This window comes from Lucilia sericata, unplaced genomic scaffold (genome assembly GCF_015586225.1).
Source record: "Lucilia sericata isolate MDLA Ls3-8-SP2 unplaced genomic scaffold, ASM1558622v1 Contig000012F_arrow, whole genome shotgun sequence".
NCBI lineage: Eukaryota > Metazoa > Arthropoda > Insecta > Diptera > Calliphoridae > Lucilia > Lucilia sericata.
The window spans coordinates 1,323,560-1,350,743 of record NW_023994051.1 but is presented as its reverse complement, the minus strand read 5'-3'; the positions used below and the strand labels follow the sequence as shown (position 1 = coordinate 1,350,743).

At 25.0% G+C, this 27,184-nt stretch overlaps 1 protein-coding gene across 4 annotated transcripts in view; it reads right to left on the bottom strand.

Moving 5' to 3' along the window:
* The window catches only part of LOC119604243 (homeobox protein homothorax), a 160,595-nt gene that overhangs the window by 62,178 nt on the left and 71,233 nt on the right, over positions 1-27,184 (bottom strand). For all 4 annotated transcript variants that reach the window (XM_037956744.1, XM_037956734.1, XM_037956758.1 and 1 more), the window contains exon 7: positions 18,898-19,021. In XM_037956744.1, the coding sequence (XP_037812672.1) occupies positions 18,898-19,021 (124 nt within the window). The remainder of the gene's footprint in view (positions 1-18,897; positions 19,022-27,184) is intronic.

Sequence of the window (27,184 nt, the reverse complement as noted above, 5' to 3'; positions counted from 1 at the left end):
AACCCAAGTTTACACAATAGGTTTAACTGACTAGGTTTAACTGAACTAAGTTTTGCAGAAAAACTAAATTAAAGAGCAATTAGAAATTTACTTAAAAGCTGAAAAAGGTATTTTTCAAAATTTTAAGCTTTAAGGAAAAGCTTTTAGTGTCTCTAGTAACCATTTAAAACCACCACTATCAATATTTAGTTAATACCTTTTATAAATTTTAATTTCACTAAATTTTATCATTAATTATTATCATAAAAATTGTGTATTTTTTCCCTTATGTTGATAAAAAAATAAATTTACAAAATATTAAAGCAATTACATAACAAACAGTAAAATTCTCGACTTTTTTTTATAAATTATTTTATTTATAATTGTATTATAGATAAATTTCCAGCCATAAAATACAATAAATGTTTTAAAATTTATATATTAAAACAAAAGAGAGAAAAAAAACTCATTGATAACATAAGTCCATTATAAAAAAAAATCACACACACACATACACAAACATTCAACAACCGTAAATTGACAAATTATAATAATACTATGATTTTTTTTTTTTTGTTTTGCAACGTTATACTATAAATAATGCAAAAAAATATAAACAATTTTAATTAAATTATAAAAACAATATGAAACATTATTTAAAAACCACAATTTTTAATTAAATTCATTTTTTTTTGTAAAAAAAAGAGAACATTGGCAAGGCAACCTGCAGCATTTGTTAAAACATTTAATGGGCAATGCAAAACTTTAACAAATAGTTTAAGCAGGAGAAAAAAGTGGATAGAGCATAAGGAGAGCAAGTGAAAAAAGAAATAATTTTTTAGAGAATTTATTTAAATAATAACTGTCATTTTAACACAGTTTACGGCTTTAAACCAAGATAATGAACAATAGTGAAAGAATTTAAAAGGGGGAAAAAGCAAACAGTGGAACCTAGTTACACTAAAGTCAAACAAACTAAATAACAAAAATATTTTATTTAAAACATAACAAAATTATATAAATTATTATTAAAACAAAAGTTGTTATTTTAAGAGTTTGTTCTACTTAAGCAGGTTTTACTGTTTCAACTTTTAAATCTTTTATAATTTCTTTCAACAATTTTAATTTTTAATTGTTTTGCTATTATGTTAAAAAAAACATTGGATTTTTTTTTTTGCAAATTATTAAAATTTTCTGCTGTTTTTTTCCTACTCTATCATTTTCTATAATACAAAGTCGTGCTAAAACAATTCTGTTAAGAAAAAAACCAAGAAAAAATTTTTTGTAATAATAAAAACTATTGCATGCAACCATTCAATCATTTAATCTTGTTTGAATTGTTGTGCTGTTGCAGGCAGTTTTTTAGACTTTTACTAACATAAGCTGTTGTTTACCAGAATAAAGCTGCTGCTAACCGACGACTCCTTTTTAAGTTTTAGTTGCCATGATCTAATAGGAAAAATTTTATGCTTGTGTAAACCATTTGTCGACAATTTTGTTTAAAACATGTCCGCTATTTTTTTCTCAAATTTTTTTTCTCGTTCTTCTGCTAAGAAAGAGACTGTCTGGGCCATCAGTAAACAATTTTCTTGTTTAAACTTAAACCATGTACAAAATAAGAAGTAAGCAACAAAAAAATGCAACTTCATGCAATTTCTTTAGTTATAGACTTTTCTACACATGTATTAATTCAATGTTATAGTTGTAGCATTTTTTTTCATCTGCAAATGTTTCTTTTACTTTTGAACATGACTGCATATAGAAAAAAAAAACAAACTAAAGAAAATTTTAAAAACTATGACTTTAAAACTTCAATGAATAGATACTATTTAGGCATAATTTTTAAAAATTAGGCTAAAAGCGAATTTGAAAAGCGTTATAATAAAAAAAACAAATTTTTTAAAAAATTTTGAATTCTAACCCCAAATTTTAGAGGGTAATCCTGCATCCAGAAATATGTAATTTTTATTACCATACACATTTCTATCTTTATTACATATCTTCTGTTGAACTAAGTATGCTGTTTATTGTATGGTACTTATTGCTGAAGACAGGTTGTAAGGCGGACTAAAAGTCATGAACAATTACGGAAACTATAGACACAAATATGAAAATTTAATTAACATAACTTTTTGTTGTTGGAAAAATCTGATGAAAACATGTGCTAAATTTATTAAATAATAAATTAAACATGATTAAAAATCTTTAAGTTTTGTAAAAATACAAACACATACATATTTTATTATAAAATTAAAATTAAATTGTTTAAGAAAAATAAAGTTTTTTAAACATATTTAGTTATTACTTTAAACAAATAAAAATTAAAGTAATAAAACTTAGTTTAACTAAACCTTATACTATTTTCTTGTTTAACTTTTACTTATGAGCAATTTGTTAAAATTTTCTTAAGTCTTAAAGCTAAAGTTAAGTGAAGCTAGTTTAATTAAACTAGTTAAAGTGAAGTTTAACTAATTTCTTTAATATAATAATGTTTATTTTTTCATTTGCTCTTAATGGTCATATCCCAGGAAAAATTTTGGAACTTGTTCTAAAAACAACTAGTTCTAGAACGAGTGCAAACAGAACCATTTCAGATTTTTAAACAACAACCTTTGAACTAGTGGTGTCGCCATTATATCTGGAACCCATTCCTCTAGAGAACTACGTTCTCTAAAGCTTCCTTAGAACTATTTCCGAGGGTGACCAAATTCGAACAAAAATCATTGATGAAAAAATGGTTCCAGAAGCGTTCCATAGAACGAGTGTCGACTGCATAACACTTCCACAGAACCAGTTCCGCAGGTGACAATTTCGAACAAAAATCATTGGTCTCAACGCCAAAGAAGAACGAGTACAGGCTATAATCATGCGTTCTAGAAATAGTTGTTGAACTAATACAAATTTTCCTGGGATTTGATAAATCTTAAACTTTAAATTTCTAAGTTTAACTAAACTCGCTTTTAAGAAGTTTAACTAAACTTTCAAGTGTATTTGGATATATTTTAATTTTATAAATTTATTTTCAAATATCAAGTTTAACTAAACCAACTTAAATAAAGTTTAACTAATCTTTGTTACTAACAGTTTTATGCTAAATTAATTTTTTAAATTTAGTTTAAATTTAATATAATTTTTTTACGAAATACAGTTAGTTTCTTGTTTGTTTTTAACATTATTATTATTATTGTTGTCATAGGTTTTAATTATTATGTTAATTTTGTTGTTGTTATTGTATAATAAAACAATTTATTGTTATTGTTGTGGTAATTTTAAACAGATTTTTAAAGTTTTTTTTATTCTCTCTTTGGACTATTACTACTACTACTACTACTATTACAGGCTGCATGTTTCGTCTTAATGCAATTAACGATAAACATTTAAAAATGTGTCACCATTAATTAAGATACAAAATACAAATAATTAAATATTATAAAATAACAACAACAAAAACTAACATTAGTTAAGTATTGCCAAGCAATTGAATAATGGTGGGAATGCCAATAAAACGCTATAATAAAACGTATCAATATATGAATTTTAAATCACCATTGATTTGGAATTGAATTTTTTAATAGTTAAAAAAAATTAAGCAAAAACAAAAACATAAAATATTTTTGTAAAAAAGATAAAAATTTTTTTCACCAGACTTTTTCATTTTTTTACAATTTGTGATCAAATAAATACATAAATTAAATTAAAAATGTATGTTTATTTACCTGTTTTATAGTTTTTTTTTTAATATTTTTAACAATTGTATACAAATAATTTATTTATATTAATTTATTTTATAAAACAATATATGTATATTATTTTTTAAAAAAAAGTCCTATTTCATTTTTATAAAATCCATGTGTGTGTGTATATAAGGTATATAAAAGCTTTAACAGATAAGCTGTTACTGAAGCTGTTTTATATTTATTTTTTTGTTTTTTTTTATTAAAATTTATTATATACAACAATTTTTTCTATAAAAAAAAATTCTCAAAAAAATGCTTTGCATTTGCATAATTTTTGCATTAATAATGGGATTCAATATATTCACAATTATTTTTTTTTATTTAACTTTTGTTAAATTTTTTGTATAAAGGTTTGTTGGCGTTTTTTTTTTTTTTTTTTTTGTTTTGTGTGTGTGAATATGTGATAGCTTTGGTGGAATTAATTTAAATTATATTATATTTTTTTTGTTGTTAAGAATTTGAGATTAAATTAATGAAAAAACCACCAATAATATAATTATTTTAAATATGCAATGACACATAATAATGAAACAGGATTTAATTATTTATATAAATATTAAAATAAAAAAAGAGGTTAGCAGCAAAAAAGGTAATGGAAAATAACTAACCAATCAGATTAAACCAGCTATATTTAGTTATTAAAAACATTAACCAATAACAATTAATAATTAAGCATAAAAGTTTGAGTTAGAGGTAAAGGTTAAAGGGATTTTTTTAAATTTAACAGTGAACCACATAACATGTTAACAAATAAAAATTATACATAAATTTTTATTAAAATTAACTTTTAATAAGTATTGTCTTCTTATATTCCCCACCCCAATTACAGATTTTTCTTTATATATATTTTTTTGCCAACCTGTCTTAAAACATTATTTAAACATAAACTTGGTATATTTATTTAAATTGTATGTCATGTCTAATGTGTATTTAATATTAAGTTTATTTTCTTGCTTTTTCAAATAAACACACTAAAGCTGCAAATTAGACATCCCTTTTGGGATTAATATTAAAACAACATTCACTTGAGCCAAATTACAAAAAAAAAGAAAAAAATTTCCCCTTCTAATAAAAAAAAGAAAATACTTTCTAACTCCCTTTTTAACAAGTAGCAAAAACAAAAAAGAAACTAACTAACATTTATTTTTATTATACACCTTTTTTTGTTTGGTTAAACAAACACTCTCTTTTCTGGCTGTCGCCTGTAACACCCCCTCAATATTTGTTGATAACCTAGTAAAATATTTTGTGGTTTCTAGAATTGTCTTTCCAATGAGCATAAATGTAGCTATTACTTACATTTTAATGTTGTATGTTTTTTTCGTACTTTTTGGCAATTTGAAATTAGTTTCTCCATTTCTTGGCTAAACTGCTTATAAAATTGTAATTTTCTTTTACTGCCTACTCCTAGGCTTAAAAACCTTTATATTAAAAGAAATGTCTTTATACGTTCCTATTTTCATTTTTGCCATTAAGTTTGTATGTAGGCATAAGTAAAAGGCCATAAATTAGTCAACACAAATTAGAAAATATGTTTGCATTGAAAATGGAAAAAAGTTTTTCCTTTTTTTCCATTTGTTGGCCTTACTACCCTTGTTTAGGTTTTTGGTAAAAAAAAACATTTTTAGTCTTTGAATTTCTTATAAATTAGTTGTTAAAATATTTACGAATGTGTTTTTTTTTCTGGGGCTTTTTTTTCTTATCTAATGGTTTTTGTTACTTTTTACATAATTTATGGTTTATTTTTGAGTTTTGCGTAAAAATCATGAAATGTATTAAGTTTTACTTTTCTATTTAGTTTAAGTAAATATTACTAAAATATCATTTTATTTTTAAGGTAATATGATGATAAAAGGTATATAACAAACCTTTATACCTAATTTACTTAAATTACTTTAATAGGAAAAATTACTAGACTCAAATAAGAAACATAAAGAGGAACAAAGTTTAACTTCTAAGCAAATTTTATAAATATATTTTTTAATTGTTACTATTTTTTTAAATTTTTGTATAAATTTTTTTTAATACTTTTTGAAAATTCAAGTTTAATTTAATCCTAAAGTAGCTAAGTTTAACTAAATTTTCAACTTAAACCTAATATATAGACATCCACTGAAAAATGCTTTGAATTTATTTGCTTTTCAAAACTTAAACTCTTAAAAACCTAGTTTAACTAATCTAGCTTAAACAAAGTTTAACTAATCTAGCAACTATTTTTTGATTTGTTTTTAAATTGTTATAATTATGGTTTAGTTTAAAAAGAAATTAAACCTGCTGGTAAAAAACTATGCCCTAAAAAACAAAAGTAATTAAATTATTTGTTTTCGGTACTATTTTTAATGTCGTATTTAATCCTAAAGCTGATATATAAACATCCAATAACAAAAGCTTTGAATTTATTTGCTTTTCAAAACTTAAACTCTTTAAAACCTAGTTTAACTAAACTAGCTTAAACAAAGTTTAACTAATCGAGCAACTATTTTTTGATTTGTTTTTAAATTGTTATAATTATGGTTTAGTTTAAAAGGAAATTAAACCTACTAGTAAAAAACTATGCCCTAAAAAAACAAAAGTAATTAAATTATTTGTTTTCGTTACTATTTTTAATGTCATATTTGCATTGTCTATGTGTCTATTAAGTCCTTGATATTATTATGGCATATTTTGTTGTTGTTGTTAATATTTTTTGTCGTAATGACAATTGTAACAATTAGTAGAAGTTTTGTTTTATTTCAGTTTCAACATTTAAGTGCGTGTTTTTCTTTGTTTTTAATTTTGTGTGCTTAATATTTTTTTTCTGTAAATGTTGCTGCTGTTGGTGTTCTGCTTGGTTGCATGCAAGTGCTGAAATTTCTAATAATTAAATGACTTATATGAATTTAATGACAATGACGACAACTGCAACACACGGCAATATACAATAATAATTGTTTGTAATACGATTTTTTTTCGCCTAAAACTAAAATATACTGAAATGCACTCATCAGAAAAAACAGCAACGAAAAAAGTGTATACAACAAAATGTTTATTAGCACAATATTAATAATCTACATTATGGCACTTGTAATGTTATCAACATGTAAAAATCTTTTTACATTACAAAAAAATTTACTAAATTTTTTTTTGTATTTAAGTAATTTTCAACAAATTTATTAAACGACTCAGAAATATTATTATTAATTTTATTTTAAAAATTGTAAATGATTTTAAAGCAAAGATTAGCAAAACACAAAGACAAAATGTTAGTATAGAAATATTTTAGGAATATTTTTAAATTAATTATTTTTGCTAAAACTATCATTTGTAGTTTTGCACCACAAAATGAACTATAGTTTTGAACTTTTAATACTTTGTACACACAAAATACTCAATAATAAAATCTAAAAATATAAAACGGCTCATATCCTTAAACACACATCATGTATGTTACCATGTATGTATGTACTTATTTGCTGCGTTTGTATTAGCAAATCCTGTTGCTGGTTGTGTTCATGACTGTGGCGCGTAATTTTCAATGTCATTATGTTCTAATTGAGGTTTTGTTGAAAAATTGGTTGCTCTGAAGCCACTACTAAAACTAGTAACACCAACAATTAAACCAAAACTAAATATTTTTTTAATCAATATTAGAAAGTTTTCACACAATAATTTTGTCCCTTCACCCCCCAAAAAATCAATGATTTATAGGCCTTTACTATGAAAAGGGGGGAGAGTGTAAAAAAAGGATTATTTAAAATAATTATATTATAAATATTGTATTGAATATATGGACATATGCATGTATGTATATGTAGTTATTGTGTGGTTTTTATTATAATCATTATTATTGATAAAAGATCTTTATGATGGTTATAATAAAACTACAAAAACTTTTACATGTTGTAATCATTATTATCATCAAAATTATACAAAATACAAAAATTTTCATTAAAACAACTTTAGGACTTTGTTAATGAAATGCCCATCGTTGATAAATGTCGCTATGAAAGTAGAAGTGGTTGGTTCGTTGGTTGGCAGTAGGGACCAACAAACCTTTCCTGTTAACCGAAAAAAGTGGTATGTATGTTGACTATCATCATCATCATACAAACAAACAAACAAAACTTACAAAGTAATTGCGTTTAAATGCATTTGTATTTTATATCATTAATATACACGTACTTTTATGAATTACACATTTAGTTCGACTAGTAAAACACATTAAGAACGTTCTACCACAAACCACTCAATTATGACACATACCCACAAATGTTCTCTCAGACAGACAGACACTCTTTACATTAACGCTTTAATGTAATAATTGTGTCTACAGTAATTTGTTCGACATAGTTATATGTAAGTTGTTGTAGGAAAACTTACTATGATGACATTTAAAAATAGATATACAATGGTCAGTTTTAGTTGTTTGTCTGTTTGTTTGTTGTTAGGTAATATAGTAATTTCTTTTAACAAAACTTAATGTAAGTTTGGTTAAAGTAGTAAAGTTTTTAGGGGTAAACAAAACAATTACAAATTTAGGTTTCATAAGTGTATTAAAACATTAATTAAATGATGATTATTAGATAAGAAATAAAAAAACATTTATTTAATGATCATTACTAGGGAAAACAAAAAAAAGAAGAAACGTGACGTATGTAAGGACGTTATAACTAAGGGTGACAAGGGATTATATAAAAAGCTTATATTAAATCTGTTGCGTATGGGAATTATTTTCCAGGAAGTTATAAAGTTTTACTAAACTTCTTTAATCAAGGATTTAATTAACTTTTACTAAACCTAAATAAAAAAATAATGTTTAACTAAATTTAAAACTAAAGTTAACTAATTAGTAAACTAAGCTTAGTTTAACTAAACTCTGTAAATTAACCTTAAACTAAACATTTTTCAAACTTTTAAAAGCTTTTTTAAACCCCTAAGTTAAAAACTATAACCAAACGTAATTAAATAATTTGTTCACGTTTCTATTTTTGCTGTAATATTTACATCGTCTCAAGATTAACTTAAGCTTAATGTAACCCGATTTATAAAGTTAACTTTCTAAGTTTCTAACTAAACTTAGTTTAACTAAACTTGGTTAATTAACCTTAAACTATACTTTTTTTCAAAATTGTAAGAGCTTTTTAAACCTTGATTAAAGTTGTTATTAAAAATTCTTAAAAAAAAAACTATACAAGAAAACTATATTAAAAAATTTTCTTGGTTTTTTTCATAACAATACTATAATATACAATTACATTTAATAATATACTAACACAAAAATATAAAAGGAAAACCCTAAATATTAACTAGACTAAAGCAGCCCAAAAAAACTAAACATTTAATTTAAAAGGCGTAACTCTTAAGGCACAAACTCCAACAGACACACAACACACAGGTATTTACCACTAGCAATTATAAAGAAATTAGTCTTTTTTTTTTTTGGTTTCTCATACATTACTTTTATTAACAAAAAATTACAATATTTCTAAGTATTTCTTTTCTTTTGGTTTGTTCAAACAGAAATCAAAAGCAGCAAAAAAAATTAAAAAGAAAAAAATCTCATATAAATTGCAAAAAACTGTCTAAATTGACTGTTACAGGTCGTTAAAGGTCGTCACCATTTAATACAACAATAATAATTACTGATTAAATGCTATAAATAATATTTTTTTTTTTGTTTAAACTTAAAAAAAACAAATCGTATACATACACATTTAACAAGTAGGAAAAAAATGCTTGTTATTTTTTGTTTTATTATTTAAACGGACGGACAAACGAACTGAACGGAACGGCAGTTTGGAGAGAATTAGAAATGTAAGAAGAATTCATTCTATTTATCATTTGAATAACAACAACAACAACAGCAACATTTGACTACTTTTGCAATAAATGAACGAACAGACAAAATGGACAGTTGAGACAGTTGAAATCAAGCACAATACTTCAAAATGTCGATCATGATAATTGTTGAAATTATTACTTGTTATATAGCTGTTGCTGCAAAAATGATGATGATATTGTTGTTGTTGCTGTTGAAGATCATGTTTATATGAATTATTGCTGTTGTCTTGTGATTTTGTTGCTGCTGCTGCTCTGATGTGTTTGGGTGTTCTCATTGCTGGCTGGGTTTATACATTTATACATTTAGATGTGTGTTTAATGAAAAGATCAAAGTTTTGAGCGTGTCTTTTATTCGACTTAAATACATGCAAACTTGTCTGTCATCTTAAAAAACAGTAAAATCTTTTAAAGTTTGAAAAAATCTTATTAAAACAAACCAACTTAATATTTTAACAATTATTAAAAAAGTACTTTATATCAAGGTTTTACTGTATGTTCAAGTATGTATTTAGTATGTGTGAATAACAGTCTTTATTTATTTATTAAAATGAAATAAAATATTTTATTTAAATGATTAAAACAGCAATAGCAAATGATGTGATAATTGTGGCCGTTCGGTGAAACGAGGTGACCAATGATAAGACCTATAGTGTTAAAGATTGCACAATCTGGTGAAAAATGCAAACTTTTTTCTTAAACTTCTATTATATAGGTGGTCTTAACCTCACTTAAAATGCTCTATTGATTTTTATGTTTATGTTTTTACAACTCTATGCCTAATTTATTTATAACTCAAGCATTTGTGCGTTTATTCATGGAATAATATTTTTTTTATTCATAAACACTAAAACAAGCTAAAAAAAACTACCTTGATCTTTTACAACAACAATTTCAAATATAAATAAAATTTCCGATATAATTTTATGACATAAAACTATTTTTATGACAGCAAAGCTTAAACTTAAACAATTGTCTATTACTTGTTCTTAACAGACTTCAAAAAAAGTGGGGGCCAACAGCTCCAAGAAAGGGAAAAAAGCAACAACAACAATGTAAACTGCTTTATGTGGAGCAACAAAATAGATCATCATCAGTATGGGCAGCAGCAGCAAAACATAAAAATTCCCAAATCAAAACAAAAAATCGAAAAGATATCAATTTTACGATTTTGGAAAAATAACACAAAAACACGGCAACAAGTTACACATCAAAAATAAAGCTATAAGACAAGACATTAAAATCACACACAACCCCACAACAACACACACTCTACCAATATGTAGAACTCAAGAAATATTTACTAAAAGATCTTTTTGAAAATCTATACGCTTTTTGCTTTAAATTGAACAGCTGAACACGAACCAGCTAAAAAAAATGTGAGAAACTATTAAAAAGCTATAAAATTTATAGTCAAAAGTATTGAAGAAATGAATATATATAAAAAAAAACAAACCTCAACAACTCAAACACTTATTACGTAGACCAACACTACGTATGAAAAAAAGAATTTGTTTGAAGGTATAACGGATACATTTGTGTTAGCTGACTCAATGGCTATAACATTGTGTTTTTTCTTTTTTGGCCATAAAATTAAATAAAAATCCATAATAAAAGTATACAATATTCATTGTTTTTATTTCAACTATTAAACTTGGTATTTTGGTTAAAATTCAAAGATTTTTCTTGATATCACAAAAAAAATAAAGAAATACTTTCAATTTCTTTTTCTTGAAGAATATTTTTATGATTAATGTTAATAAACTGCTATAAAATTGAAATATATACAAACAGTTCAAAGGAAGTTATAAAATTGGAAAAATAAATGTTTTAATGTTGCTCTAATAAAAAAAAATTTAGAAAAGGAATTAAATTATAACCAAAATCTGCAAAAGTAACAGGTAAAAGTTCAAATATTTTCTTTAGTATTGATAAAATTACCAAATTGTTTGATTTTTTTATAAATAACTTCAAATTCGTGATTTAATTACATTAGTTTTATTGGTTAAACTTTCAAAATCCTAGTTTAACTAAACTCGCCAAATCCAAATTTAACTAAACTTTAAACTCTTTACAGATTCATTATTTGACTGTGATTAACACAGATTACTTGTTATGTTTCTAACATGAAAGAATTCCTATAATTGCAGTTAAAATTGAAATATATACGAACAGTTCAAAGGAAGTTATGAAATTCAATAAATAAATGTGTTATTGTTGTTCAAATAAAAAGAGATCTAGAAAATGAATTAAATTATAACCAAAATTTGCAAAAAAAAAGTTCAAATATTTTCTTTAGTATTGATAAATTTTCTATATGGTTTGATTTTTTATAAATATGTTCACAATTGCGATTTAACTATGATAGTTTTATTGGTTAAACTTTCAAAATCCTAGTTTAACTAAACTCGCCAAATCCAAGTTTAACTAAACTTTAAACTTTTTACACATTATTTGACTATGATTAATACAGATCACTTGTTATGTTTCTAACACGTAAGTTTCTTTTTAAAAAAGCTTAACAGTAAAATTTTAGTCTACAACCGAACAGGCTATGTTCACACGAGTTAAACTAACAAAAAATCTGTTTTAACAGAATACCTTTAATAGCAGTTTAGCTAAACTTTAATTCTTCTTTTAATATAGTTTAAAAAATCTATATTTTTCCCCTGCTCTGGCATATATGTAACTAATTTTATATATATATATTTTGTTTATTCATCTTTTGAACACTTGTATCTACTAGTTACTAAACTACATTATGTTATTTCTACTTTTACACATACTAATATATATATTTTCTGTGTTCATTTGTTCGTTCGTTCATCTCTCTACTGTCACAATTGATAAAAATCACATTTTCCATTTGAATAGAATTTTATGAATTCGTGCATAAAATTACACTCTTCTCCTCGTTGGTTTTGTATAGAGAATTTTTCGTTATTTTTTTATTATTTCAAAATTGCAGTGGAATTTCTTTTCCAGTTTTTTTTTTGCCCCTGTTTTTAAAGCAGACAAAAAGGAAAAACAAAATTAAGTATTACAAAAATGTTGGGTTTTGTTTTACAATGTTGTAAGAGAGTAGTTTTCTTATTAAACAAACGGACAGAAGGACAGACATTTGTGTGATAATTTCTTATTTAAAAGTAGTCGGACTATTTTTGTGGTTGATATTTAACATTAAATTATTGAGGTGTTAATAATTTTTATTTGATAACGTAAAGAGAAACAATTGCGTTGCACGCTGCTGATGATGATTATTGTGATGAGTGTTTTCCATTTATTTAAGTGGAGGAAATAAATGAAGCATATAGTGGAAATGTTAAAGCAAACAATAGTCATTTGAAAACAAAAGGCTCATCGTTGTGTTTGTTGTTTTAGAAAAACCAAAGAAAATGTGTCAATAAAATTAAAATTTTCTCATGAATTTTAAAATTTTGCTAAATTTCTAAATTTGCTTTATCATTTTTTTTGTTTAGTTATAAAAATATTGCATATCACCTTAAATAATTTATTACAATTTTATTTTTTTATTTTTTTTTTTTTTTTTGGAGTTACTACCATAAAGTTCAATATTCTCAAGTGTTTTTTAACTTTAAGCTTTTAAGTTTTAACATTAAGTCAGGGCTATCTTTATATAGCTTTGTACTGGTATTATCATTATAAGTATGTCTTGTAAAAGTGTTAAAGAAGTGGCACTTAAAACTGCTTAAATACTTTATGACCAAGAAAAAAAAAATATACTATAAGAAAACTATGACACAAGTTATACCATGTTTTAAGGTCTCAAGATGACCAAAGAGTTAAGAAAAGAAAGAAACACCTTGTAGTTTGGATGTTTTTTTCTTTAGTTTGTTACTTCTTAAGGCGGCCAAGTCATTAAACTTGTATTTTTTTGTTGTTTTTGTGTTGTAGTAAAGTTGAGAGTAGAATTAAGTTTAACTTGAGATGTTGCATGAACAATGAAAAAGAAACCCCATCATAATTTTTAAACAACATTATTATTAATATTCTTTTTTTTTAAGAGAAAATATTAAAATCATTGTTGCTGTTAGTTTGGCCTGAAAGTTTAGCGTCTTAAAGTCTGTGAAAAATATTGTTTAGGATCATAAATCTGCACAAAATTTTGCAAATTTTTTACATTTTATTATAAGAAAATTGTGTAAATTATAAATAAAAATTGGCTTGTTTTAAAACTATATGAAATGTTTAACAAAAATTCCCTAATTTAAAAGTTTAAACTCATTTAAACCTAGTTTAACTAAACTTGATTTTTGAAAGTTTAACTAAATTTAAAAGCATATTTTTATTCCCTGCAACTTCAAGTCAACTAAAAACTAATTATTTTAATCTTATAATTATATAGTTGAAACCAAAACCTCTACAACAACACCAGAACATTTTTCCTAAACAAAATTTCTTCTACAATTTAACCGCTATCATTTTCTTAATAACATAATGATAATGTTAATACGAAAAAAAAATTAAACGAAAACAAAATTCTACCAAAAACTAGAACCTATAATTATAGCTCGAAGACAAACCCTCATCATCATCAAACAAATGTTTATTAAAAGTTTTTTTTTATATATAGATAAGAACCGAAATTAAAACAACACTCAACACCATTAAATTTTTATAATTAAATATTATTTAAGCGTAAATAATTTCAATTTAATTTTAATTTTATAATTATAGTTTAAATGTTAGTTTTTGAACTCTACTAAATTGCAACAAGTGGTTTTTTTGGGGATTTTTATTCACCTAAAACATGACACTTTGAAATAAAATTTCCATTTAAGTGTTAATAACTTAATAAATGTTATTTGTTGTCATTATTATTACTTAATATTTAAATTTTAATAGAAATGTTAATTTAACCCTTATTAAAGATTATATTTGTTGATTTTTTTTTATAATTAACAACTCATGTGGTTTGTTGTGAGTTTAAGGCATAACATTCAATCAATGTAATTTTTTTAAGCAAATAATGCAATATTTCCTTTTCTAGCAGTTTGTGCTAAAAAGGCCACCACAAACCCTTTTTTAAAACCTTTCAAATTGTTATCTTTAACTTTACACCAAACCATAAAATTGTAACAGTTACAAATATTTTTTTTTACAATTATTTGTTTCTGTTAAGGGTGTTAAATTTTCATTCGATTTATTTTCGCCAACCCTCCCTTTGACTTTTGTTTAGTTTTTCGGGTTTTTATGTCACTGTTTGATTTTTGTTGTTAATGCGCTTAAAATGTTGCTTGTTGATGTTGTTGGTCTCAAGCTGTTTTTATTTGGTTGTATTTAATGTTTTTTTTATTTTTCTAATGCTTAATTTAACAATTTTTATTGATCTTAAAGGCAAAAAGAAAATAAACAATCGGTCACGTACTTTAGGCAAATTTTTATTTGTTTGTTAATTATATAAGCTGTGACATTAATGAATAATAGTGTTTAACGATTTTAAAGGAAAAATAGGAAAAATTCACTTTCACAAATTTTAGAAATTTTAAGGTGATTTTCTTGGAAATTATTTAAATATAATTACAAAAAATGTATTTTTGTTTGCTAAACTTTAAAAAACCTGGTTTAACTAAACTCTGCTATTTAAAGTTTAACTAATTTTTGACAAATTTTTGCATTTGCTGCTTGCTTAAGTTATATTTTCTAAATTTTTGAAGTAATTTTATGTTAAACTTTCAATTAACCAGTTTAACTAAACTCGCTTAATTGAAGTTTAGCTAAACCTAATACTTGTTTTCAGTTCCTTGCTACTACTACTGTTTATTTATGTTTAAATTTTTATTAAAAGTAATATTTTTTTTGGAAAATTTCCCTCTAATCTTGTTTAAATTTATGGTCTCATTTGCTTAAGTTTAATTTCTAAGACCTTAGGTATTTTCCTTTCTGTGGAAATGAAATAAAAATAATTTCAATTTGCTCATTTCTTGAATTTTAATCCTACAGCTTATGAATGTTAAAAAAAAACAACCATAACGAAAACAAAACAACAAGAAAATAAAAACTGAATCATACTTTTAACGGGATACAGCTGGGATTCTTTATAATATTACTACCCTAAAAATAAAACCAGATACATTTAGTTAAAAAAAAAAAAAACATATAATAGAAAGTCTCTATATACAATGTATGGCTGTGTGTGAAAAGAGTACGATTACGTCAAAACAGACATAAAGCAATTCATCTTCATCCCTTGAAGTTAGACAACAACGACTACGTCGTCGACCACCGAAACAAATATGAAATATACGCATATTATCATATTTCTACACTTAAACAATAGACAACAACAATTATAAAGGAAAAGAATCTATATAAAAAGCCAAATAGGGTGTGTTCAAAATTTGTCTAAGCATCATCAAATTTCCACCTTTTCTCCAAAATAACAATCATTGACAGACAGACGGACGGACAGACAGACAGAGGAAAAAACATGTATTTTTGTTATAGAAAGTAAAACTGGTACTAGAAAAAACCATTATCAAATCGTACATATACAGCTTTTTTTCAAAATATGCTTGCATATGCTGTCTAAAATATTTTTTGGATATTATTCGTTTAAAAGTACCAGCAGCAGACATATGGAACTAAATAAATGTTACACTTTTTTCCCAGAGAAACAAGCATTAGCTATTGCAGAACTAAAAGGATTTGTACAAAATATAGTCATTAAGGCAATTGGCAATACTAGCTATAGAAATTTAGTTGACTTGACAAAACTTCAATTGCAGCAAACAAGGTTTTTGTTAAATTTTGCGAATTCAGTTTTAAAACAGTTCCTTACAACTTTTTCTTTTCAACAACACAAAATAACTTTTAATAATTTAGTTCTAGCAATTGAACTGGAAATAATAGCTATAGAAATTTAGTTGACTTTACATAACTTTAGTTGCAGCAAACATGTTTTTACTTTTAATAATTTAGTTCTAGCAATTGAACTGGAAATAATAGCTATAGAAATTTAGTTAATTTTACAGAACTCTAGTTGCAGCCAACATGTTTTTTGTTACATGTTTGCAAATTCAATTTAAAAGCACAGTTTTAAAATAACTTTTAATAATTTAGTTCTCTCGATTAAAAAATTTAGTTGCTTTAACCAAAAATTGTGTAAGCACAATTAAAATATACTAATAATAAATTTCTAGCCAAATCTTCGCTACTTAACAAATCCCTTTTTACAACTAATAAATTTTGTTTTATTTATTATTTTTTATCTTTTACTTAATTTGTTCATTTTGTCAAATTATATTAAATTATAATTAATTTGATTTTTATAGAAATCTGACAGAAATCATTGTTTAATTAAAACTTATCTATGCAAACAAATAATTTATCAAAGTTTATTTTTTCTTTCTTCTAATGTTTAAAAGTTTATCTCTTTGAAACTAAAGAAAGAAATAAAATAAAATAACAAAACATAAACATAAACACTGACTGACACACACACAAGCAGCTTTTAAACAAATTACTTTAAAATAATTTAATAGCCACCAAATGGCGACAAAATAATAAAAAACCAAAAAAAAAAAGAAATTAAACATAAAAATCATTCATAACATACACTATCATCTATCTACTATATATATATATATACAAAACTGATACGATTTTGGGGGTTTACAAAAGTATTGGTGTGTATCTGTATACACGTTTTTAGCAGTATGTATTTGTTTATGGACTTGAACACAGAATGTATCATTTTTATATGAATTTCGTTTGTTGTGTTGTATTGTTTTTTTTTATATTTGCCACCGACAATAAAATTGTCTGAAAATAAATGTGAAAATAATGAATAATAAAAGTCAAAGAATACATGATTTTTTTCCATATATATAAATTTTCAGTTCAGTTTTATGACGCACAAACAAAATACTCTACGTTTTTTAAACATTAAATACTGCTAGACGCGGTACTATTGTCTTTTATAACGAATTTATTTTGTATACAAATATATGGACCTTTTATGATTTTTTTTTTTTTTATTTCCAAAATAATTATAGTATTTTAAAAAAATGACAAAATTTTGCGTGCCTGAGAGTTTGAAAACCACAGACAACTCAATATTGTTAAAAGTTTGCATAATTTATATTCTTGAGATTAAATGCCTATTAAATTTATGATCTTATATTGTCATTTGTAAACATTATTTGCTTGATAGTATTTAAATTAGACAAAATGAACAAATTTGTAAAAATTATTAAAATTTTGTTTGAATGTTTTAAAGAATTTCTTCGTAAGAGAAAAAAATATCATTACAGAGTTTTATTTTTAATGACCTTAGTGCTCGAGTATTTTTTTAAACAAAAATATTTCTTAACGGGAAGTCTTTTTATGCCCACCATCAAAAAAGATGGGGTACACATCGAAATATTCGCCTAAGACCCATAAAAGTACATATTTATTCTGAGTCCTTATTAGATTCTGAGACGATCTAGCCATGTCCGTCTGTCTGTCTGTTGAAATCACGATAGGGACCACACGTGAGGAGCTAGACAGCTGAAATTTTGCATGAATATTCTCTATTGATAAGGTTTGTTTGGTATTGAAAATAGACAAAATCGGTCCACGTTTTCGCATAGCACCCATACAAGTGACTACCCCCCCTCCCCCCCCCCCGGAGAACGGTTTTAACAGTCATAACTGGTTTAAAAATTTTAGTATAGCAATTAAAATTCTACATAAATAAGTCTTATGATGATCGGTCCATAATTGACCCTATCCCCCATATAAGGTTTCCTTCGGAAAATGTCTTTCACGTTCATTACTAGCTCAGAAATGCGAGTAGAGCGATGAAATTAGATATAAACAAGTGTATGAGTTAAAATCTCTTTACTAACTTTTGTGAGGATCGGTCCATTATTGACCCTACCCCCCTTATAAGGTCCCCTTCAGAAATTTACTTTAACACTTCTGTGAGGATCGGTCCATAACTGACCCTACTTTCCATATTAGGTCCCATTTAGAAAATTACTTTAACATTTATTACTGGCTTAGAAATATGAATACAGCGATGAAATTCGACATAAACAAGTTTTATATGTGCCAAAATCTCTCTACCAACTTTTGTGAGGATCGCTAATTACAAGCTTAAATATACGAGTACAACGATGAAATTCATCATAAACAAGTTTTGTAAGAACCAAAATCTTTCAATCAAATTTTCTGAGGATCGGTCAATTTGTTTAAACTCAAATTTAATATATTATATTTATTAAAAAAAAGGTCAAAGGTCAATTTGAGTTTGAAGCTCAAAAAAAAGTTTTGTCTTTTAAAATTGATAAATTTCTTTAGTTCTAAGCCGAGTTTCTGAGTTTTTTTATAATAATTTAATAACATTTTCACTTACCAGGGTCTGATGTATCTAGGACAGGTGGTTGTTGAGATAAAGGACCAGGTGTACTACCAGCGCCCGGCGATCTAGCATCATCGTTCATGGCTCCTCCATATGATAATGATGAACTAGGTGGCCGCTATAAATAAAAATAATAGAATAGAAAATAAATTTATTAACTAAACTCTTTAAACAAAAGCAAATAAATTATTAAAGGAAATTAAAAAAATATTAAAAAATATAATAATATTTAAAAAATTCCCTTTATAATAAATATTTCTTACTAATTTAAAAAAGTTCAACGTTTGCTGCGTGTGTGATATATTTTTTTCTATATTTTTTTTTTTTTCAACAAAAATTAATATTAATTTTCGTACATAAAATTATTATTATTAATAAATTAAATTTATGGCTTTTGTACATTTATTAATATTTCTAATTTCAAACTTAATAAATTTAAAAACTCCCTCAAAAAATATAAACGAAGAAAAAAAAAATCAAATCAAAATTTATTAACAAATTTCAATTTAAAGGCCATTAAATATAAAATATTTTATTGCTGATTTTTTTTAAACAATATTTTTGTTGTTGTTGTTATTTTTAACAATTTAAAGCCGAAAACTGAACTGTCGGTGGTGATGTTATGATGATGATGGTTCGGGGTTTAACAGACGTTAAGTTTGACTGTCTGTTTTAATTTTTTTTTTTTGGACATTGTTGGTTGGTTGTTGGTATGCAAATGAAAGCACGTTTTGAATAGAGGTGTAATTAATATAATTAAAAATACATTATATACAAAAAAAGACAAAAAAACAAAAAGAAATGGCTTTTTAATAAAAAATAAAAAACACGGTAAAAACACAGCTTAGCTTTTATGAATTTCAATTATTTTGAAATTTTAATTCTTCTAACATATAAATAAATAAAGAAAAAATATGTCTGTACAAGTAGTCTTACGGTCGGCAAGACCGTGTGAGTGCTTCTTCACTGGTATTCTTTTGGCTTTATGCAAAAAGCCGCTTTTAAATGTCAAAATGTCATTTTATTATTTTTTTTATATATAATTTGTTGTGTTTTCTTTTTAATAATATTTCCAAATGCTAACTAACTTAGACGTAATAGAGTACGAGTGTGTGTCATTTTGAGCTGATTATGGAAAATGTTGTTAACTCTTAGAGTCTAGACTTTTTGTCTATAAATGGCAGTTTAAGCCAAATGTAAGAAGAAAAAAAGTGGTTAATAAAAAAGAAATTAATGCAGAAAATTAATAATATGTGTATGTTATATAAAAAGCTTCTAAATCTAAACAAAATGACAGCTAGAAAAAAAAAAAAAAAAAACAACCGTCGAGTCTGCCTGCACAAACACTAAACATAAATGTAACTTGGTAGGCATACTAATTTAGTTAAAATGACTACATACCTACTTGCTTAACAAAAACCAAATATGAATTATTAAAAAGGCTGTTTTTTAAAAAAACAGAATAAGACTCTTTTACTTAAGAAATTAAAAAAAAGTGAAAAAAAAAACAAATGTTTTTGTTTCATTTTGTCTGAAACCCTGTGGAGTTTAGCTCCTTTAACTAAATAATTTACGCCATTGCCAAAGGCTTGGGGAGTTTTATTTTGAATTTGCTGTGTATATATATTTCAAGTGTAATTGCTAATAATACTTAAAGGTTTTACTTATTGTTTATTTAAACAAAACTCTTACTTATAAGAGTTTCATTCCTTTAAGTGCGTGCTGTGAATTTTATTAAAATCTTGTTTATATAATTTTCTAAAATTTATTTATAAAGCTATAGTATGCTTAAAATTGTGCTTCATAACACAGTTGACATTTTCCCAAAGCCTTGAATTTTAATATAGATTTAACTAAAAATAACTTTGTTTATATTTGCTTTTTTCAAGATTTTTATTTTGTTAAAAAAAAACTCAGTTTTGTTTAATTTCAATTTATTTGTTTCTAAGTGTTTCTTATCAATATTTTCCTATTTTCTTTTAATTGCTTTTTTCCCCATATTCTCCCCTTTTTTAAGTGTTCTTATTCAATTGATTTCAAGTGACCTTTTTTGTTATACACTTTCTAGTTTGAAAATAATAAACAAATAATTAAAAATCTATATAATCTTTTTTATGAGGTATAAAATGATCTATTAAAATTTGACGGAAAAATGATTATTATTTAAAATATCAATTAATGGTGGAAAAAAATGTCTAGAACGAATAATCTATAAACATAAAAATATGCCATTAGGAATAAATCGAGAGTGATTAAAAACAATTTAAAAACACATTAAAATTTTTGTAATGTTTTCGAGTCTCAAGAAAAGAGGTGACCCTAGAAATAGCGCAATACAACATTTTATTTGAATATAATATAAAAATTAAAAAATTAAAAAGCTTTAAAAATTGGTAAAATTGTTTATATGTGAGACTGTTGGTTTTGTTACCCCCGGGGTTTTTTAGGTCTTTTGCAAGCCGTTCTTAAATTAAATAGTTAAAATTCAGGAAAGTTGATGAAAGTATTTATTTATTTAGCATTTGTTTTATAGGTTTTAATACTACTAGAAACCCAACTTGCAGTAAATGAAACCTTGGACCCCAGGGGACTCAAAGCCAGTTTTAAAAATCTTTCAATTTATAACTTAAATTTAAAACCTACCCCAAAATATAAAGCATAACTATTCCTTTACCCAACTAAACTTTAATAAACTTTTTCTTCTATCGATTCCATAACTTTATTGAAAAGCCATTTTGTTACTATTAAAAACAACAACAACCACAACACACAGTAATTTATTAAATAATGGACATGGTCTTTGAAAAAAAAAACTTTTTACAAAAGTTTTCTTTAAGATTTATTTTAACTAAACTTTTTCACCAAAAGACACAATAAAAACATTTAATTACATTTTACTTCCAATAAATTTGTAGACTTAAACTTTTTACACTCAATTACATTTTCATATTTAACACTTAAAAAAAAGTTACTTTTATTTATAACACTATCTATTGACCATTTAAGTACTCTAAACAGAATTTTCCAAACATTTGAATAAATCCGGCATTAATGACCAACCAACAACTTCAATAATATAGAGATTATAGCAAGAAAAAACAACAAAAACATTTCCCATACATTTGTTTATATGAACAGGGAGACAGACGTTTTTCTACTAACAAGAAAAAATGATTATAGTGTCTGTTCTATTTAAATAATAATTGTAAGGACCAAAATATTTAATGACCACCCTCTATACAAAAACAACAGCTCTCCTCATCATCAGACACTTGAACATAACTAAACAATCAAATTAACGTTAGAAATATTTTCTATATATTCCTGCACCCTTGTAATAAAAATACCAAAATTAAAAAAAATACAATAATTCCAAATCCCTTGTAAGTGTTTTCTAATGTTATTTGTCTTGTGTGTGTATGTGTATGAGTGTGGGAAGATGAGAAAGAAAAACAAAATTATTCCAAATAATTTCTCTATTTGATTTTTTGATGTCACTTACACATCACACTCAACATACATACCATTATTCAGTCAGTCATTCGTCCTGCCCCGGACGTCTGTCATTTAGTGTAACGTCTAATTTTTCAGGTTGTTGGTACGTCGCTCTTAAGCTTAAATCCCTGTGGGTATTTGCGTATGTTAAAGTATAGCATACCCCACACTCAGTAGTGTCTACTTTCAAAAATTTCAAGTTTATATGTAAAAATCACCCTCCAGATCAGTGTAAAGTGACTGAATGTATGTTTTCCGAGGACTTGTTAATTTGTTTGTATTTCTGGTATTATTTGTTTGCTATTGTTGTTGGTGTTGCCTGTATAATTGTAGTAGCAGCGTTTTGTGGTTCTTATTGTTGTTGATTTCAAGTATGTTGTTATTATTTTACTTTTTTTTCTTTCTTTATTCTGGGAGTTAACACCCAGACATTCGTCAAAAAGGAGGAAAATTGCAGCAGGGAATTTTAGTTTACTACTTAGTTGACTGTGAAGTATGAGAGCGTGGTGGTCTGTGTGTTTAATAGAAAACAAAGCATGTTTTGTTAAATAATTTCACTGGGATTTTCGGTTTTTACTAGGTTTAGGTTTTATAATTGGCTGGTGTTATTATTAGCCAAAGTTGCAGGGCACTAGAGATCTAAAGATTTCCTAATGTGTAATCAAATTTCAAGGGTTATAGAAATTGGTGGGAATTGTGGGTGTTATTGTTATGATTGTAGAGAAGTCACTGAATTTGCTGACTATGTAATTTTAGTTTTTTTTAATTAGTTGACAGTTATGTGAAAGGGGGGTTTCCTTGAACTAGGAATTCGCATCTTTAAAGAACCCTTTCTTAAATTACCATGAGAAAAGTTTTACTCTCGACCTACAAGTCTTAAACTTTTAAATCCAATAGATTTTTTTAAGATTTTATCAAAAGCCTCAAAGTTTTTCCAAACGCCTTAAAGTAGGCAACAGAAATTGTAGGCTCCAATATTGGCAGCAACTTTTTAAGGTAAATATAACATAAATCTAAGGGATTTTTTATGTCATTAAAGTTTCAAAGAGTTTCAAAACCACCTGCTTTTTTCAACTCCTTAAAGTAGGCAATGAAAATTTTCAATTTTATACTTTAAAGGCCTTATTCATAAACAAAATTTATTTATTTTATAAACGATTTACAAATCAAATTTCGTTTGAAAATTTTGTTTTATAAACCTTTTATAAAATAAAATATTGTTTATGAATAAGCAGGTAATTATTTAGTATAATTTTCTTTTCAAACATTATTTAATAGAAAATTATAAAAAAAATTCAAATAAAAATTATGCTTAAACACATAAATTTTTAATAAAAAATTCAAAGATGCGTTTAAATTTTTAACATTTTTCATTCATTCATTTTCATTGCTTTCATTTTTATTTTTTAATTATCACAAGTTTTATGAGTATTTAACACACTCTTATGAGTTTTTATAGAGCGCAACATGCAACACCATGGAATATGATAGATTTACAACAACAACAAAAATATATAAAAATTTACAGCATGTAATGATTTGTAAAAAAAAGTAACGCATGATTTAATATATAAAAAAAAAATTTAAATGAATTTGAAATTGTACAAAAAAAAAATCCTTAAAAAAATCATATTTTAAAGGAATTTTTTTCTAAATGTATAGGCTTTAAAACTATAGAAAAAAAGAAGCAAAGACATAAAAAAAACCAAAGTGTCCAGTAATTTAATACTGTTGGCGGTATGTTCAGGGGTTTAAGTTTAGTTTTTTTAAGGAATTTATTAAAACCTTCTGTTGGAAGAGCTGAATTTTAAACTCAACACTTGTTTAAGGTTTTTGCACAAAAATTTTAATCCCTTAAAGTGTTACAAAGTCTTTTTAAGAAAATTAAGAAAAAAAGAGCTACTTTTTTGGTTGTTAATGAAATATGAAAGGCGGCTTAAAGCTGGCTAAAGAAGGGAAGTTTAACGAAAAAAAAAAAAAAAATAAGATATCAAATTTCCTTGAGAAAATTTTTTTTATACAAAAATTCAAAAACCAGCACGTGGTGGTAGTTTAATTAATATTTTTATAAATTAGTATAAATTAAGTTATCAAGTTGCAACTTATACTTCAATGGGTGTTTTTTTTTTTTCATTTTTCAAACTAAAATATTAAAGTATAGTTTGGCATGGTTGGAGGTTTAAATATTAATAGGAAATTAACATGTTATACTTGGTATTATTATAGCATTTTCTATAATTAAATAACAAATATAAGTAATTTTCATTTACTAGTTGTTTTTATTTTTTCTATACATATCTAAAAAAAAAATATCTATTACATAGTTTATATTATACACAAACTAGTGTGTATTTTTGCTTTTTAATCATCATCATCATCATCTTTGCATGTTTCTAGACAATTATTGCTAGAATTGTTCCACTGGGGCGGTATTTCCTTATACTTTACACTATTCAAATTAAAATGCATTACAATAAACAATTTGATAAGAAAATATATATTAATAAAAAAACAACAACAACTGAAAATACTTGTATTATAGCTAAACGCAAAAGAGTTTAACGAAAATTGTTAATAAATAATTGTTACAATTATAATTGATTTTTTTTTTTTGCATTTAAAGGAAAATTTTTATGGAAATTAAAACAATTAATTTATTAAAAACAAACCGTTTTTTTTATTTCTTTTTTAATAACTTTTTGTAACTAAGCTGCAATAAAGTGATCAAAATGCTTGAGCTATTATTTCTATTACAATTCCTTTGATAACCGCCTTTTGGGTTTCAATTTCACTAACATTATTTGTTTCTTAACGTGTTTAACAATTTAGTCACGTTTGTGTTTTACAGCATCGTCTAAATGGTTGAAGAAAAAAGTAGCAGCCGTAGTAGTTTTTTTTTTTAAGGAAAAAAAGGTTGCAAATTATTTATTTATAAAGTTTAAATGCTGTATAAAGTCTGTTTGTTGTTTGCTGTTTTGTAGCCCGTTTAAGTAGTAAAAGTTTTTATTTTAGCTCTCAATGCAAGAGTCCTGAGTCCTAAGGGACTTTGGTGTTTGTTATTTAATGTCTAAGAAGTGTTGTTTTGGTGCCAATATTTGTTTTTCAATCTACTTTGATGTTTTAAGTATACAACACTTAATTTTTAATCATTTTAATAGAGCCGTAGTTGCAGAGTTTGTTAAAAATTTATGGAAAATGAAAATACAGGATAAGAATAATAAATTTGTTAAACTAAATATCTTTGCGATACAATAAATTTAGAAAATTGCAACATTTAAAGTAAATATAAACTTAAATAGATTTGTTACAGATCATTTCCAGCTAAAGTTATGCTGAAAAAAACTAATTCCAAGAATATTCGCGAAAAAGTTTAAATGGTATTTATGGAAGAAAGTTATTAGCCGCCTAAAAGTATGATAAATAGATTTAAAAATGTAATTCATAACAGTTTTATAAACGGATGAAAATGGATTCAACATAAATCGTATTTGTTACAGATCATTTCCAGCTAAAGTTATGCAAAAAAAACTTATTCCGGGAATATTCGTGAAAAAGTTTAAATGGTATTTATGGAAGAAAATTATTAGCCGCCTAAAAGTATAAAACATTTTACACTATATAAGAAAACCAATTGCTGAAATATTCGCGAAAAAAGTTAAATTAGTACTTTTTAGTTTTTAACATAAAATTATGCTAATTTTTTATTAATTTATACCAAAAGAACTAAATCAGGGAATATTCGCGAAAAAGTTGAAATACTATTTATTGAAGAAGAGAAAAAAGAATAATTTCATAAATTGTTTACTGTATAAGAAAACCAATTCTTGGAATATTCGCAAAAAAAATAAATTTGAAAATTTTTAGTAAATTTTTTTATTATATAAGAAAACCAATTCTTGAAATATTTGCGAATATAGAACTGTGTTATGCAAATTTTTTTTAAATATACCACAAGAACTAAAACTGGGAATATTCGCGAAAAACTTTAAATACTATTTATTGAAGAAAGTTATTACCCACATAAAAGTTTCATAAATTGGGAATATTCGCGAAAAAGTTGAAAAACTATTTACTGAAGAAAAGTAGAAAGAATAGTTTCATAAACTGTTTACTGCATAAGAAAACCAATTCTTGGAATATTCGATAAATTTTTTAGTAAATTTTTTTACTATATAAGAAAACCAATTCTTGAAATATTCGCGAATAAAGTTAAATAAGAACTTTGTTATGCAATTTTTTTTAAATATACCACAAGAACAAAATCTGGGAATATTCGCGAAAAACTTGAAATACTCTTTATTGAAGAAAGTTATTACCCACATAAAAGTTTGATAAATTGTTTACTGTATAAGAAAAACAATTCTTGGAATATTCGCGAAAAAAATTTAAATTTCAGAATTTTTGGTTTTAAACATAAAATTATGCAAATTTTTTTAATATATCAAAAGAACTAAATCGGGGAATATTAGCAAGAAAGTTTAAATCCTATTTATTGAAGAAAGTTATTACCTACATAAAAGTTTGATAAATTGTTTACTATATAAGAAAGCCAATTCTTGGAATACTCGCGAAAAGAAAAGTAAAATTGATCATGTTTAGTTTATAAACCATGAACATATGTTTGGTTAGTTCTTAAAAAAAGTTGAAATTTTTATTACTTTTGTAAACGGCTAAAGTTATGCTTAATAATTAAAATTCCTAGAATATTCGAGAAAAAAATGTAAACTAAAAAGGTATATTTGCACTTAAAAAACCTAGTTTACCTTTTCCTAAAAGCCCTTTTAAA